Source organism: Enoplosus armatus, chromosome 22 (genome assembly GCF_043641665.1).
Source record: "Enoplosus armatus isolate fEnoArm2 chromosome 22, fEnoArm2.hap1, whole genome shotgun sequence".
Classification (NCBI taxonomy): Eukaryota; Metazoa; Chordata; class Actinopteri; order Centrarchiformes; family Enoplosidae; genus Enoplosus; species Enoplosus armatus.
Window position 1 is genome coordinate 61,174 of NC_092201.1, and position 17,033 is coordinate 78,206.

General features: G+C 39.7%; 1 protein-coding gene across 1 annotated transcript; it reads right to left on the minus strand.

Annotated features, from left to right (window-relative positions):
* Positions 1-3,742: 3,742 nt before the first annotated feature.
* On the minus strand, positions 3,743-15,882 carry irf5 (interferon regulatory factor 5). The gene is made up of 9 exons (XM_070928653.1): positions 15,830-15,882; positions 14,487-14,709; positions 11,551-11,737; positions 9,827-9,852; positions 9,711-9,738; positions 8,462-8,821; positions 5,778-6,167; positions 5,568-5,686; positions 3,743-4,903 (listed from the first exon to the last, which is right to left on the minus strand). The coding sequence occupies exons 2-9, from the start codon at positions 14,658-14,660 to the stop codon at positions 4,715-4,717; spliced, it is 1,473 nt and encodes a 490-aa protein (XP_070784754.1). The 5' UTR covers positions 14,661-14,709; positions 15,830-15,882; the 3' UTR covers positions 3,743-4,714.
* Positions 15,883-17,033: the final 1,151 nt, after the last annotated feature.

Below are 17,033 nucleotides of genomic sequence, written 5' to 3' on the forward strand. Positions count from 1 at the left end.
TTATGCACTAAACGGACATCTGAATACAAAATTGTAGTCAAAAGTATGTCACGATGATGCTGTTGTGATTTACTGTCCAGGACTTTAGGGGTATATTTAGAACGTGACCAAATTGGTCTTTTTATTTTGAAAATGAAAATAAGATTATCATTGCATTCAAATATGTTTTAGAAGCTTCGACTGTTAATACATTTCTAATATGTCTAAAGTTAGCTATATTATATTTCAATACATGGCACATCTTTTAATATGCCTTTTAAGTGTTAGAGTGGAGTCTAGAGTAACACCTATTTAAACTCAACGTTTTTTATCTTTTTCCATCTACATAAATATTTTGAAAGACCCTTTGGTTTTGTTTATTCATCAGGAGGTGTGAACGTAAACCAGACAAACCTTTATCAGGAGGTTCAATTCAATTCAATTTTATTTATATAGCGCCAAATCACAACAAAAGTCATCGCATGACACTTTACAATAGAGCAGGTCTAGACCCACTCTTTATAATGTTATTACAGAGACCCAACAGCTTCCACCATGAGAAGCACTATGGAGACAGTGGAGAGGAAAAACTTCCTTTAAGAGGCAGAAACCTCGAGTAGAACCAGACTCTAGGTGGGCGGTCATCTGCTTTGACCTGTTGGGTTGCAGAGAGAGACACAGGCAGAGATGTATAGCAGCACCAGTAATAGCAGCTATAATAATAACTGAAATATGACTAATAACAGCAATAACAACTTTAATAATAACAGAAATATGACTAATAATAATAACTGTAGCGATGTAGAGTCAAGCAGGCCCATTGCAGCAGCAGCCAGGTGTACCAGGACCACGATCCACAGGAACCTGCAAGACGAGAAAGCACAAAGAAACTCCAGGAAGATATAAAGTTAGTAACATGCATTTGAGGGACATGAATGTGTAAAGATGGAGAGGGAGAGGAGGAAAGCTCAGTGCATCATGGGAAGTCCCCCAGCAGTCTAGGCCTATAGCAGCATAACTAGGGGCTGGTCCAGGCAGGCCTGAGCCAGCCATAACTATAAGCGTCATCAAAAAGCAAAGTTTTAAGCCTACTCTTAAAAGTAGAGTGTGTCTGCCTCCAGAACCCAAACTGGGAGCCAATTCCACAGGAGAGGAGCTTGATAGCTGAAGGCTCTGGCTCTTAGGAACCACAAGCAACCCTGCATTCTGGGAGACCAGTGCTCTAGTGGGGTAATAGGGTACTATGAGCTCTTTAAGATATGATGGTGCCTGACCAGTAAGAGCTTTGTAGGTGACGAGAAGGATTTTCTGGATTTTACAGGGAGCCAGTGCAGAGAAGCTAATATTGGAGAAATGTCATGTGGAGGTGTAAAGGTTAACTTTAAGGGTACCAGACAAACATTTATAAAGAGGTATGAAGGTTAACGTTAAGGGTACCACACAAACATTTATCAAACCAAACAGTGAGTTAACATCACAAGTTTCCTTTCTTCTAAAACTGAAACAACCTTTTTGAAAACATTTTGAAGATCAAGCAGAAATCTCACTTTTGTTTTCTTGTCCAGGTAAGATTTTGAGTGTGGAACTGGCTCATTGCTGCCCCCCTGTGGTCCATGAAGATTCAAGAAGATGCACTTTGTCTCACGTTGTAGAAAATTGGGATTGGGCTTTCACCCATGTTGAATACATTAAGAAACATTCCACACACATAAATGGCATGGGTAAGATAGCTACAGGGAACAAGAAACACATCTACTAACAAAATAAGACATACAGTAAAAAACATACACTGATGTTAAATAGATAGATCAATAAGCATGTAAAAACAAAGCTCTGTTGGTTCCATATCTATTTCATTCTTGTTTGGTCTGCCACCATTTCAAAGTTTTATTGAATTATTCAATCGACAAGGTGGTACTCTAAACCTTCTCCCCGATGACAGCAGCTGGTACTCAGTGTGTCGCACATGGGATGGGTCAATTATATTTTGTTGGCTTGCCTTACCACAGCCTGTTTGTAGGTAGACTGCTGGGACCCACCGAAACTGCAGTTCTCACCAGCTGCAGTCATAGTCAGCGTTTCCTTCCCTGATCTGCCACAGAGGGTAGTCATGAGTCCATTCAAGGTTTTGGTCAGACTGAGACAAAGAAGGGTTAGGGTTAGGGTTAGGGTCCTGATGTGGACAAGTGACACAAAGGTGAGATTAAGTGAGATAAATAACACACTGGAGAAACTGACACCTGAGGATGGATACTGGTTAGATTGATTATTAGTTGAAATGATGAATCAATCATCATAATAGGTGTACAATCATTTTCTGTTGGTCAGCTACTTGTTTCAGCCCCAGTATCTTTATTTATTTGTACATATCCTGACAGCATGACATGGAATAACAAACTGTTAGCAGTTTAACAAGCAGACATTTTGATAGTTGTTTTACATGTTTCTTGTAATGGACCCTCATACTATCACCCAGTGAGAAGCAGATAAAGAAATATCCAGACTGTGTTCCCAGGACAAATAAATATTGATCTGTGACATCAGCTGATTAAAACTGTTGGTCACAAACCAGGAGCCAATCATCAAAAAGCAGTGGTCGGTGCAACCACAAACCATGACATTTCACGCCTCTCCAAAGAAATTATGAAAAGATGTTGATTTAAACGAGCGTTTGTTAGAGTTTGAAGACCAGTGCAAGAACCACAAGTCTTAAGTTTTGTTTAGTCTACACTCCTGTCAGACGGCACAAAGTCTTGAACCAAAAAGATCTGAGTAAGAACACCTGCAGGAAACCAGCTGTAGTTCATTCAGATCTGAGCTTCAGGTGTTTTTCTTCACTCAGTAATCTGACACAGGTGATGTCACTGCCGCCCTCTGGGTAATGTGATGTCATTACAGCTCGTTCCTTTGTGTTTACACTTGCCCGGTGGAGACCCCGTCTGCTGGGAGTTCTGGTCAAACTGGTTTCTGTTCGTTGTCACTTGATACTCAGACCTGAACCAGCTGAGAGTCCAGAGTACACCCTCAAATCCTGAACCAAAGCAGAAACACTGATTTCATCCTGTTCTGATCTGTCATGGACAGACATTTCATAAAAGATACTAAAAACGTAATTATCAGTGATCCAAACAGACGAAAGATGAGATTAACATAATAAAACAAAGTTTAAAAGATGAATATCTTTCAGTTAATTAAACGTGTAAAGTTTGTCCTGAGGGTGGCACTAGAGGAAAGATCATTAAAGATCATGAGAGTTCATCCTCTGGATAGAAAGAGTAAATATGGAAATACGGGGAAAATAATATTTTATGTTAATCTGTCCTTTAGATTTGAATATTTCTTGAAGAGCTGCAACTACTGATTATTTTCATTATCAATTCATTTGTCGATTATTTTATCAATTAATCATTTGGTTTATAAAATATTTAATATTATTAAATAGTGACATACGTCCATCTCAACTTCTCACAGTCCAACATGACTTCTCCAAATGTCTTGTTTTGTCTAAGCCAACATTCTAAAACCCACCGAAATTCATTTCACAATGATAGAAAAACAGAGAAAACCTAAAAAAAAAACTTGAGAGGATGGAACCTGATAAACTTCAATATTATTGCAAAAAAAAAAATAAACAGTTTATCGTTTTCAATTATAGTTGCCAGTTAATTTTGTGTCAATCGACTAATTGATTATTGACTAATTGTCACTGATCTCATTTCAAGAGGAGACACAATGACGGCGACAATGACGCTGGAGGAAAAAATCAGGAGGTCACCAGAATTTACTAAAGTAAATATCAGTTCAGTGGAACAAAAATCATTTGAAGTGTGTCTGGAGTATCATGGACATGATCTAAATAAAATCCTTCCTTCAGAGACTTACAGTTGATATATGACAGAATACTGCAGCGGAGGAAACTTACTGAAATGATTTCAAACTGTTTAAAAACACAGTGATGTGTTTGTGGTCATTCAACATATCAGAGGTTAAAGAACATATTTGGTCTGTTTTAATCCAAGAAGCTAATCTAAGGCTCTTGAAGTTGGACAAATCACGTGGAGATCTTCCAAAGTTCGACTGTTTAGTATAAAATTCCCTCTTTGTGTTTCCTTGTTGAGCTGCGGTGGAGGGATACGTCACATGACAAAACATTTAACTGTTGAGGCTTCATATCAACTGAACTTTAGAAGGACTGTGGCTTTAGTCCTCCATCGTACAGTTTAGTCGAGTTCTGAAGAGAACCCTTCAGTCAGCATGAACTCGAGGAACCATCACTCTATGCGGACATGAGAGGGTTGTTTTAGGATAGACTTGAAAAAATACTGATGATCACTATTAGCTCCAATTCACACTGAAGAACATAATCCTTTAAATCCAGATGAGAGTTTGTTTTCTAACTGAAGTTCAGTTTAACAAGTGCAGGATGGATTAAAAGTTTAAAAGAACCATTTGAATCTGTTGAATGTAGTCTTTGAAATCATCTGACAACGCTGTTTTGTTTAGTTTTGATCGATCATCATCAATCTGTTATAGATTATACTATAGACAAACAGATTTGACCTGAACTCATCGGGGTTCATTAAAGGACCACTTCAGTGTTTAATACAAACACCTGGAGTGTACAGGAACTCTGAATCGGATGTAGTCTCAGGTACTCTGGAGCCTCCTCGAGTCCTGGAGCCGATGATGATTAAGCAGGATACCGTCAACCATCCCAATGTCAGAGTACTGGTGTTCAGGGCATGTTGGGGGTCCAGGGCCCCTGGATGTGTTGGCTCTGCAGAAGCCTCTGCAGCTCCTTGAATTGCTCCACCGTCTGGTCCTTCACATCAGGGTTTGAGATCTGCAGCCGGATGCTGTCTGTGGACCAGCTGAGTTCTCCAGAGAACATCTCTGTCAGGATCCGAGCCACCACAGGAACCACCTGAGGACAACGAGAACCAGGTTAAAACTGGACAACCAGGACCACAACATGAACCACTTTACTGCCGGACTACAAGAACAAAGAGAACCACGTTACTTTCTATTTACGCTTTGAAACCTAATTTTCTCACAACTCACTGTTGCAATCCCACATTTTCAGAGGAAGTTGCTGGCCGGTCAGGGCGGCAGGGTGAGTTGTTGGTCATGATAACAAAATGTCTTCCCTACAGACATGTTTTAAGACACATTAAATTATTCTGCTTGGGATAATAATTTGTGTGTGTAAAGTTTATACTCAGTTGAAACTTTAAATTCTTCTCTGCCATGTAATCCAGAATCTCTGAATCTATAAACATTTCTTAAATTTAACAGCTGGATACAAGACTTATCCTTCATCACAAGTCTCTGTTTGGGACCTGGAGGCTTCAAGTTTCCACATCACACCGTGTCAGTTCCATACTGGACCCTGATTGGCTCCAAACAAACCTACAGGTATGTCCAGGTGTTACACTGAGAGACATTCCGCCTTCAGCAGATGAATGTGAAAACAAATTCATTCTGTCTCTGTGAAGGCACAGGAAGAACCCTTTTATGACTTTAAATTACAACAGTGGATTTGTTCCAGCACCCCCAATTGGATGAGTGTTGACGTCACATGAACAGACCTGGACGATGATAAGTTTCTTCTCTTTGGGTTTCTTGTCGGGCCAGTCCTCCCCAAAACAGAAGTAGATCTCGAAAGGTGGAGGGTTCTGTGCTTCACCTTTCTGGAACAAGATCAGTCCTGTGGACAGAAGAACCTTTACTTTAACATGTAGCTCGAATCTGTTGAAACAAAGCATTTAGAGTTTTCCTGCTGCGCAGTGATTCGTCACCTTGCAGGAAGTCATTGAGGCTGAACACTTTGATCTTCTTCTCCCTTTCCATAGGGTTTGGTGGACCCTGTTCAGGCATGCCTGGACCGGACCAGAACACCTTACACTGACAGAGGCGGGTGGCGTAGATATCCTGCTGCCAGATCTCCAGGATCAGACCACGGTCCATCACATCCAGCAGAGCCTCTGTGTAGAACCGCTGCTTCTGGTTCTGGATCTCAGACGTCCCCGGGAACAAGACCTGCTGTAGGTTTACGGGTCCAAACAGGTCCTCCTGCTCCGGGGTTGGCTCCAGGTGTCCGTAGTACAACCGGCAGCCCTGAGAGTTACTGACAGTCAGAGAGCCCATCGTCCGGCCCCGGTACTGGAACTTCAGGTCCAGATCTGTTACTACAGCAACAGGACCAGGGCCATTTAAATAATAAAACACACATGAAAATGAGGCCACAGTATAAATCTGATTAGATGGAACTTTGATGACTCTTTACTGCAGTTTTCTTGGGAACGCTCAGTGGACTTTTCAGAGGGAAAAATGTATTTGAATCATGTTTAACCACAGAACCTGTTTCCCCGTCCACCACACCTTCTTCACTGTAAGCCAACAGGTGGGCGTGACGTCCAGGTGAAGCAACAGAATAAACTAAAGGACAAATAAACCACTTTATCCTCATGTGAATCCTCATGTTAACCAGCTGGTATCAACAGAACTCAGAGCAGAGCTGCGCATGTTCAGAAATATTCATGAATCATTCTGAACATCAACAACCTCTTATCTTGTTCAACGGCACCTGAGAGAGGAAATTAAACCAGCAACCTTAAAATTAACAGACGATAAACTGGACTACCTGAGACACATCCTGCTTCTTCATGACTAGGTCTGTATATATATATATATATATATATATATATATATATATATATATGCAGTGCTTAACAAATTTATTAGACCACCACCCAGTGTAAGGTGTTTGCCACCGCTGCCCTAAATTAACAGTATTGCTGATTACCAAAATATTTTATGTTTCTGTAATGGTTAATCCACCAGTATGTGCAAGCCAAGCTCTTTAACCAAAATGATATCTTTCATGCTAAAATATAATTATTGTTGTTATCCATGAATTCTAAAATTTACTGTACTGTACAAAAAAGCAGAAAAAAATAGTAAAGTACATTATTATTTTTTGATTGAGATGCCAAATTACAGTTATTTACTTGCATTCCTGAACAGAAAAAATTGTTTTGTGGTTGCAAGAATGCAAGCTGTTATCAGGGCCAAAGGAGGTCATACAAAAAGATTTTTGGTTAATATATGTGAATAAGGACTATTTAGTTGTTCCAGTTTGTTATTTGCCTAATAAATAACAATACAATTTTTAAAGTTTTTGACAGATTTCTAAAATATTTGTGTTTTCTCATTTTTATGACAGGTGGTCTAATAAATTTGTTAAGCACTGTATATATATATATATATATATATATATATATATATATATATATATACCTGGTCAAGAGAGCCGCATAAGAAACAATAATCAGTGAAAAGTTTAGGTGCAATCACATTGACCAAGAGTACTATTTTCTCGATCCTGTAGAATTGACTTAAATTCCTCCATAGTAATCAGCTCAGGTCCCTCTGTGCATTATTCCTAATTATGGCTAATTCTGTTCTAACTCTGGGGACATCTAACATCTGTAGAATATTGTGAGAGTGCAGGTCATAATGATGTTGGTTTTATGTACACAGATAAGAAGGAAAGAAGGAAATCTCTCCCAAGGAGAGATTTATATATAAAAGCCAACAATGTGAAAGTCTGTGGACACACAGAGGGTACAATGGTTTCCACAGCTAATAAGTATCCAGTTTCCAACTTCTTTAGGCACTGGTCACCTGCACTCATAAAGAGTGGATCACCGTAGTCCAATAAAGGTAAAAAAGTTGCAGAAATCAAGTGTTGCCTGGAGGGAGAAACAAGATTTATTCCTAAAAAAGAAACTGAATTTAAGTTTCAGCTTGGAAATAAGGTTTTCACTGTGTGATTTGAATGACAAGTTCTGGTCAATAATAAAATGCTTACATGTTGTGACCATTTTAATGTCAACCCTTTGAGCAGCTGAGATCTTAGGAAGATTACACGTTGACTACACATCACTCACTGATGCAGCTCTTCATCACATTACAGATTTTAGCGTTGCATTTCAACATTTCCTGCAGTTTAAAGTTAAAGCTGCATTAGAGACGAGGCTAACAAAGTGCTACAAGGTTGGATTCACATGTTTTCAAGTATGCACAGTCATAAACCTTCTCACAAAACAAAACAAATAGACTGGATGAACAAACTCCCATGGCCCCAAAGGTTCCCTGGTCGACTGATCCAGGACCAGGACAGGACTATCTTAAGATAGAATTGAAAAAATGTGGACCTATCCAACAAGTCTCTAGATTGGGTCTAATTGTTCTCTGGCCTATTTCAGATCAGGTCTCATTTGATTAAAAATGACTTTGGAAATGACCGCACGTTGGGTTTGGGCCGGTCTACAGATGTTTTGATCTTGTGGACCCGTGGAGATCTCTCTACTGGACGCACAGATTTTTAACTTTGTGAACATCCTTGCTGTAAATCATCTGGAACACCAGAACAACTTAAACCTGCAGTTTCATCTCAGAGGTCAGAGGTCATACTCACATGGGACGCTGCTCAGCAGGTCATATTTGCAGGGTTGGTGGTTTTGAGGGTCCCCCTGGTTCTGTACACCCCCCATGCTGCTGGTCTCCATCAGGGCCGGCCCAGGGGGAGCAGAGGCAGCTGGGGGGGGCAGAGAATTAAGGTCCTGGAGTCCATTAGAGAGTCCTGCAGAATGGACAAAGCTCCCCTGATCCACCATCTGACCCTGAGCCTGGAGGACAGAGGTCATGGGAACAATTCTGTCTGGGAGGAGAGGTATCGGGATCACATGTGGAGGTCCAAACATCCCGTTGGTGGACAAACTGAACTGATTCACCTCTGAATGAGCTGGGAAGGGGGGGGGGTCACTGGTCCTGGGGTCTGATGAGACATTGCATCATCACATTACATCATCAGAGTCACTGCAGGAACTTAACATGGTCTAACCAACATGTCTCCACAGGTACTTCGGGTACTGAAGATTGGTGGCAGTGCTTTCAATACTGATTGGTCGAGCAGATGTGTCATCATTTTGCACTGTTTGCTTATTCTGTCAGTTAGTGCATGTAACCAATAAAGAGACTGTGTTGCATTAATGAAGAAGAGGAGTTGGGAAGTTCTACGTTCAGGGTAGCGTAGCTAATTTCAAAACTGCTTTACGTATTGTTGGATTAACGGAAACAGGAAGTTGTTCTTTCCAATGGAGGTGACTGACAGTAACAGAACAATAGTGTGAATGCTGTTGAATCAGTATTCACACTAACCAGGCATCATATGTTGCTTCTGATAACTGTGTTAGCTCATAAAGGCAGGATTAACTGGGGTCGGCAGGGCGAGCTTTCCCTTCATGTTGTGATGGTTCTGTCCAATCCGTCACACAAAGCGCTCCATTGTGCTGTTACAGGAGGGACAGCAAGACCAAACTCTAGATCACTATATTTGACTTTTTGTTGTTCGTCCTGCAGTCTGTTGACTCAGCTCAGCTGGTCTGGAGTCAGTCTCCCTCACTTTGATCTATTCGGTTTAACTACTATTTAAAGATGCTGATGTTTAAAAGTCATGATGTGTAAATATGAAAGAAAATCAATATCAGCTCCACTTCTCCGACCAAACAACATAAAAATGACCACATTTGTCACGCTGTCTCCTTTTTAATGACCAAAGAAAGAAAGAACCAAAGCCTTACATGTTTTTAACAGGTCAATAAGTTGCTGCAATGGAAAAGGCCTGTATTCTTCCATGGAGAAACTGAACTACACTTTTTACTTACTGATCGTGAGCTCCATCAGATTCGGCATCTGAGAATAAAACAGAGTTGTTGTTGGCTGAGTCAGGTGATAAAAATGTGAAAAGTCTGTTTGTATTTTGACACATTTTATTCCTCACCTCCTCCTCCTCATCATCACCACCATCTGAAACACAAAACACACTCAGACATCAGGAATAATTTAACACAGCGCTAAAATGGTTTTTAGCAATTAATTAGGATTAGGTGGCATAAAAGAAATCCTTTTCCAGGAAGTGGACGGTTGAAGATGAAAAACCTTTAATATACTGTATGTCTACATCAAATACACACTGACACATTCAGCATATCAGCAGCCTTCTTCAGGGTGTCTTCATTGGGGCAGTTTTTTGAAATCACACTTTAAAAGTATTTCCACATTAGATCTTACATTAGACAGCTTTATAGTTTACAAACAATCAAGGACGTGGACATTTTCATTATTTAGAAATAAAGCAACTTGCTGGGAACCCATCAAATTACAGCTTAGAGGTGAATTTGTATGCAGCACTCCTGGCATTTCCAAATAGACATCAGCTATTTAACAGCTAGCACAACACATATTCCAGTGAGAAACAGCAGCTAGTAGCAGTGCTGACGCTAACACCAGCTACACAAAGTTAGCTCTAACATTAGCATCTATAGAAATCCTGTTGTTTCCTCAGAATATATCAGACACTACTAGACAATACTTGCCCGATGTGTTAGTGTAAACAGGCAGAGCTTCACTCATAAAGCTGTCAGCTGTCACCGGATCAATAAACACACATCAAACAGAACAGCGAAGTATTGATCACAGAGTACGACAAACGATTTATATATATTACATAACAAATAATGCCCAGATTTATTTTGGACTGTTTGTATAGGGAAGGCTTTGTGACTGAATCACAGTATTTTATCAGAATGACGAAATACAACAAATATTTCATGTAAACAAATAAAAACATGATGACCAAAAAACAAAAAGAGAACATGACAAAGCGTACAATTTAATCTCAGAAATCATTTAAAAATCTTATATTTCTTATTAAGAAATCAGTTTTCCAGAAATGAAATGTCTGTATCTTTAAACAAGACAGAATAAATCAGGTTCTCTAGAATAAAGGAAAATCAAAGTTTATTTTAAAGAACACCAGAAACAAGAAGAACTAATGGCCCCCAGTGTCCTGCCCTACCACAAGGATCTCAGCTGACACCAAGAAGAAATGTTTTCAATTACTTAGATTTTTTATACTTCATTCGTTAAACTGTTTGATTAGAGAGTCTGTAAATATTTCTTTAAATTAAGTTTCACAAAGTCAGGAATCTTCTTGTGGGAAATAATGGACTGTTCATTTAATTATTTAAAATGTATATATACTGAATCTTTACTGGGATCAACCAATTCAGTACCGACCATGTGTTTTAATTGTAGAAATTAAACTCCCTGAAAGAGTCCAGCAGCATTTGTAATCTTAAGTAGAGTTGCAACAATTACTCGATGAAGTGATTATTCGAGTCGCCAACTATTTTGATAATCGATCGTTTCATTTTTATTTTCATTTTTACAAAAATATAAAATGTTTACTGGTTCCAGCTTCTTAAATGTGCTGATTTGCTGCTTTTCTTTGTTACTTATGATAGTCAATGAAGATTTTTTTGGTTTTGGACTGTTAGTTGGACAAAAGAAGCAATTTCACGACATCACTTTGGGAAATTGTGCATTTTTCACGATATTTTGACATTTTATAGACTAAACGATTAATCGTGACAATAATTTGCAGATTAATCGATAATGACTACTGTACACATGTATGAAATGATTCAAGGTGAGCGTCCTCACCTGTGTTCCCAGGCTGCTCACAGACCTCGTAAATTTTGTACGGTTGGACCGGAGTTTCTTTAGTGCCGTCAAATTTCAGCTGAAACTCTCTGCTTTTGTTCAGAGCACAGCGAAGGTTTGCTTTCCACTTCGCAGGGTCAGGTTCATCCACACCCTCCTGATATTTACCTGTCTCCAAAGCCCACGCCTGAAAGACACAGAGCAGGGTTTATATACAGTTCATTACCAAATTAAACCAGATACAAACAAACAGCTGCTATAAAATGTTGGTCAGATCAATATGCGACTTCCTCGGTTCGGTACGCTCTGTGACCCAGTTACTGTCGAAACAGTCTATTATGACGACTACTCGTACTCGCGGAACAAAAATTCTAGAGGGTGAGTTTTATCCGGAAAGTTTAGGCAGAATCTTTACATTTTTCAAAACAAATGACAAAAAGACTTTTTTCTACTTTTTTTGTTTTCCCTGCTGTACCAAAAAACGTACCAAACCATGACCCCAAAACCGAGGTACGTCCAAAACCTTTCATTTTGTGTACTGTTCCACCTCTAGCTTGTTGACATGTCTGTAGTTCTTTTCATCAAGTGGGAGATACCAAGTCAGCAGTCAGAAAATCCAGATATCTCCAACTCTGAATTACAAGTTGGAAGCTGACTGGAACTCGGCTGCTCGTAATTATGGTTTAAAAGATAATATATATCATAAGAAGACATATAACATAAGAAGTCATATAACGTAACAAAACATAACATAAAATGTAACATATAACATAAAAAAACAACATAACCCACTAAAACATGTTGTTTTTACACTTAAACGAGATATAACACGTTAATCAGTGAGCTTTAGAGTCAGTAGGTGGATGTTGTTCCCTTTGGACGGAGCCACGCTAGCTGTTTCCAGCTGCTGGCTGTAGCTTCATATTTAGTACACAAATAAGAGTGGTATTGATCTGAACATCTGACTCTCAGAGAGGAAGAGAAGAAGAGGATTTCACTAAATGTTAAGTATCAAACTGATGCCATCACATGACAGAAAATGTATTTTTGTTTTAAACTGAATGAAAACGTGAAGACTCTGAAAACTCTCCTGATAGTTTAATCTGTAAAGATTTTATTCCCACAATCTGTTAGTTTCTGTTAGTCAGAAGTCATTCCTCCTCAGTGTAGTTTGCATAATGTCTAATATCTACAGAAATCAAACCTGGATTCACTCTTTTCATATATTTCAATACTAAAAGGTTTGGGGTGTTATGTATCAGTGATCAAAGTCAAACTACTGAAGTCAGTCTGAACAGAATGATTAGAAATAAAAGCAGAAGCAGTGACCAGTGAAGGAGGAAGTGACATCATCATCAGCACAGTTCAGTGAGGAGCCAATCAGCATGTTTCTCAGTTTTACAGAAACAGTGAAATGAAACTCGCTCAAACACAGGAAGTGGAGGAAGTCATACAGCTCTCTCTTCATGACTTTTCATTGTATGTGTTTGAACTGTTTTAATGTTGTGGACTGAATATGAACTGAGAGCAGATTTTAACTGAAGGACTGCAGCTGTTACACATGTCATTACAGCATCCATTGTGGAGTTACTCCTTCAAGAAATTTTTTAATAATAATATTATTAATAGCCACGATGTTGCTCCTGGGGGACGACTACAGCCTCCCTCATCAAGCTAATGACCCAGAGGCAGAGGGGGACACCTATATCATCTTGATTGGTGGAAAAGTATTCAGACGTTCTTCCTGAGGCTGACCGCTCTAGCGAGGCGCTATCTCTGTGTTCCCCTTGGACATCGATACTATCTGAGCTGGTTTTTTCCACCGCAGGTCTCAGACTGCGTACCAGACTAACCCCCCAGCATGTGGACACGTTGCTATCTCTGCGTAAAACCAGTAGACAAGCAGTCTTCGAGTCAGGACTGTGGTAGGCCTGGCCTTGTTTATTTTATTTTAAGACTATTTGAGGTCTGAAAAATGCGACTACAAGTTTCCCTTTTGTTAATTAAAATACCCTATTGGTATTTTTCAATGGATCACAGACATTCGTCCAATCTAAATAGTACATTTTAATCTTGTCGGTTAACGGTTAATGATCGATTAATGAAGGTTGACTAGCGATCAGAAAAAAATTCTAAATTAGCATCCCTAGTCCACCGGTAGAGGTTTGGAGATACCGTTTCCACCACGGGAGCTGTCTTTGTTATATATTCAGGGTTGGATTCTCTCGTGACATTGCAAATCCAGCTGCCTTGCAAGGTAACATGATTTGAGCAGCAGGACTGCTTACCACGTTCTCACGTGACGTGATAGCGACAGCTCGTGGCAGTAGTGCACCTCTAACATGGAGGAGAAGAGTGACATAAGTACAGAGCATGAAGTATTTTATTTTAGTAGTTATTTTAACCAATTTCTTAATGTATTATGATATAAAATGACTCATACCACCCAGCCCTATATACAGAATCAGTTTGAGGGTCAGATGTGGTTTTATTATCAGGTTTATTATTGATCAGAGATCAGCTGTGAAAAGTCCTCATCAGTCTGACTGCAGCAGCAGACAGAACAGAAGCAGACAGGAGGTCAGCAAGTAAAAAACATCTTGTGTATAGAAACACGTCAGGGAGGCTAATAAGGAAAATCTTACAGGTCTTTTATGTTTTTATATTCAGCTGGAGATTAAATATGTTGTTGAACACAGATAATCAGCTAAAAGTTTGGCTTCCTGTTTGTAAATTCTGATTTCTGAATAGAAATTTGGTGAAAATAACAATTGAATTGATTAGATAAAACAGAATTCCTGTCACATTCACAAACAACGAGTGGTTGGATAAAACCTCTCTGACTTTGTTAGACAAGAAGAACTTCTGAGGCAAAAACCAAACTGTACCCCAATAAAGAGCAGGTCAGGGTTCAGGCGTTTAAGGGTTAATCTGACCTTGAAGATGGTGTTTTCCTCATCCGATGTTGGCGTGTGGCGCGTAGCGTGTTTCCAGGGGATCTGGAAGAGCCTGTGTTCTGAACTGAGCCACTGTAGACCAGGATACCTGCCACTGTTCACCTGAGCCAACAACCAGGGCTTCAGACGGATCCTCCTGGGCTGGACACTCATGGTGGGGGGACTGGGAGCACTGGATGGGGACTGGAGGAGACTGGGAGCTCTGGAAGAACAGGAGAACAGGGTTAACTGTTGGAAGGTTCAGAGACATGATGCACAGCCTGATGGGTACTGACTGGCAAGCAATGAGGAGAGGCCATCGCTAAGTAATGAGTAGACTATCTGCAACTCCTCTTTCATGAAACTCTTCAAAGTTTCTTAACAAAGAGTCAAATGTGAATAAATGAAACATAGAATTATTAGAATATTTATTCTGTAGTCACTGATGAAGACCATGAGATACAGCTGAAAGCTCTAGCTGTTTGTGGACCTTTGATTGAACAGTTTGTGTCGTCACTCTGATGAGAATCAGTTTGAGGGTCAGATGTGGTTTTATTATCAGGTTTATTATTGATAAGAAGATCAGCTGTGAAAAGTCCTCATCAGTCTGACTGCAGCAGCAGACAGAACAGAAGCAGTCAGGAGGTCAGTGTTTATGATTAGAACTCAGGACAGAAACTGTCACTGACTACAGGATAAAAGGATTTCTTAGTGTGATCATGACAACACACACAGAGGGTTCATGTGGTCCTGAGGACGAGTTCTCGCTCACAGTTATATTCAGTGTTGAGAGGCTAATGGATCACTACTCAGCTGCATGAAAAAAAACATGTGAAAAATAACAAGATTCATTTGTGGCTAAAATCCAAATAGAGTCGAGTATTTTATAGTGTTTCCACAGACTCTGAGTGTCACTTTTAAAATGTCTTAAAGCTGCTGTACAACTGACGTTGGTCCTCACAAAGACTGAAGGACTGAGAACACACACAGTCAGAGACTTTTCATCTTGTCAGACTACAAACTGGGAGTGTACATGTTAGTTGTCAGTTGGTCAGTTAGTTGGTTAGTCTGTTGGTTGTTTGGTTAGTTGGATGGTTAGTTGTTTGTATCTGCAGTTTGAATAAAGTTTTCAGTCTCAGTCAGATGAAGCGGCTCAATTTGTTAAACATGTTTTTGTTCCTTAAAGGTTTTGGGAAGTCAGTGAGTCTCAGTCATCAGATCAGATCTCGGATCCGATCAGGACCGACGTGTAACTGACAAACTTTATTCAGTGAGTTTCAGGTCGTTGTCGAAAGCTAACGCGCGCGTGCGTGTGTGTGCTGTGATTTTAATAATGGACTCACCTGATCCAAGTCCTGGTCCCGGTCCTGCCGGTGACCCTCCGCTCCGTGGGCCGTTAAACAGGCGCGGGTTCAGATTTTAATCGTCTGCAGCGTCACAATGACGTCGACAAACAAACAACCGGCGACAGAAAACAAGCTGTTCTCAAAAAACTGCAGAGAAACTTTCAGAGTTAAACGGAACTCAGATCAGATCCGACTCAGTGTGACACAATGAGAACAACTACTTCCTGTCACAGAGACAAAATAAAAGCTTCAGTCACTCAATGACAAACTAAAGGTGACAAAAGGTTACAGTAGAAACTATTTTTTAAATAAATATGTTTATAGAGCAGCAACAGACATGAAAACATATTTTCAATCATTAAAGAGGTAATAATTAGATTAAAAACGTCATTTTGTATGTTTCCTAAATAATAATCATTTTTAAGTATTTATGAGCCAATCAGTCTTCTGATTGAAACAGACAGTGTTTGTTCTGCTTCAGTTTCTGGGTCGATCGACATGTTTCCTTTTAATGTGTGAAACAGTGTGAAACGGGCTTTGAGGCGTTCTCTCGTTTGGTGGGTGTGTCAGAGGTGTTGCCCAATCAGCAGCGACTTGAATGCGACCTAGGTGTTAATATGGGTCAAAGGTCAACAGTAGACCAATCAGAGCTGCTGTTACAGCTCTGTGTGTTAAAGCATACTGGCAACCCGTTGTTTTTTTATGGATTAAGTATTATTATTTTTATTATTATTACAATTTTTTTTTTACGTTGTAAAAAGAGAGACCAGCCAAGTCTTTTATTGTGATGGTGTATCAGGTAGTTTCCTGTGTCTTACTCTCTGCAGGTGTTTTGACAGTCTGCTGTGTGTTTTTACAGAAGTAGTTCAGGCTCCTCCCCTTCCTTCCTCTGCACACAGGAAACTAAAGTAAGTTTCATTTTCATGGGGAAAAAAATCAAGTGAACAACTTAAGAACTGAAATAACTTCTAACTACTAACTGTGGCCAGTACCTTCACTTTGCTCATCATCAGTAGTTTAAACAATGACTGAATCACAGAAACAACAAACTACAGTTTATTAAACTTTATAGAAGAAAATGAACCTCAAGTTAAATAACAGTCTGATATCAGCGGGTTCATATCAAGTCTCTTGATTTGATATTTCCTCGCTTGAACCAGAAGTCGTTCGGGTCCGCCATCTTGCAGGCCGTCCCAAAGTT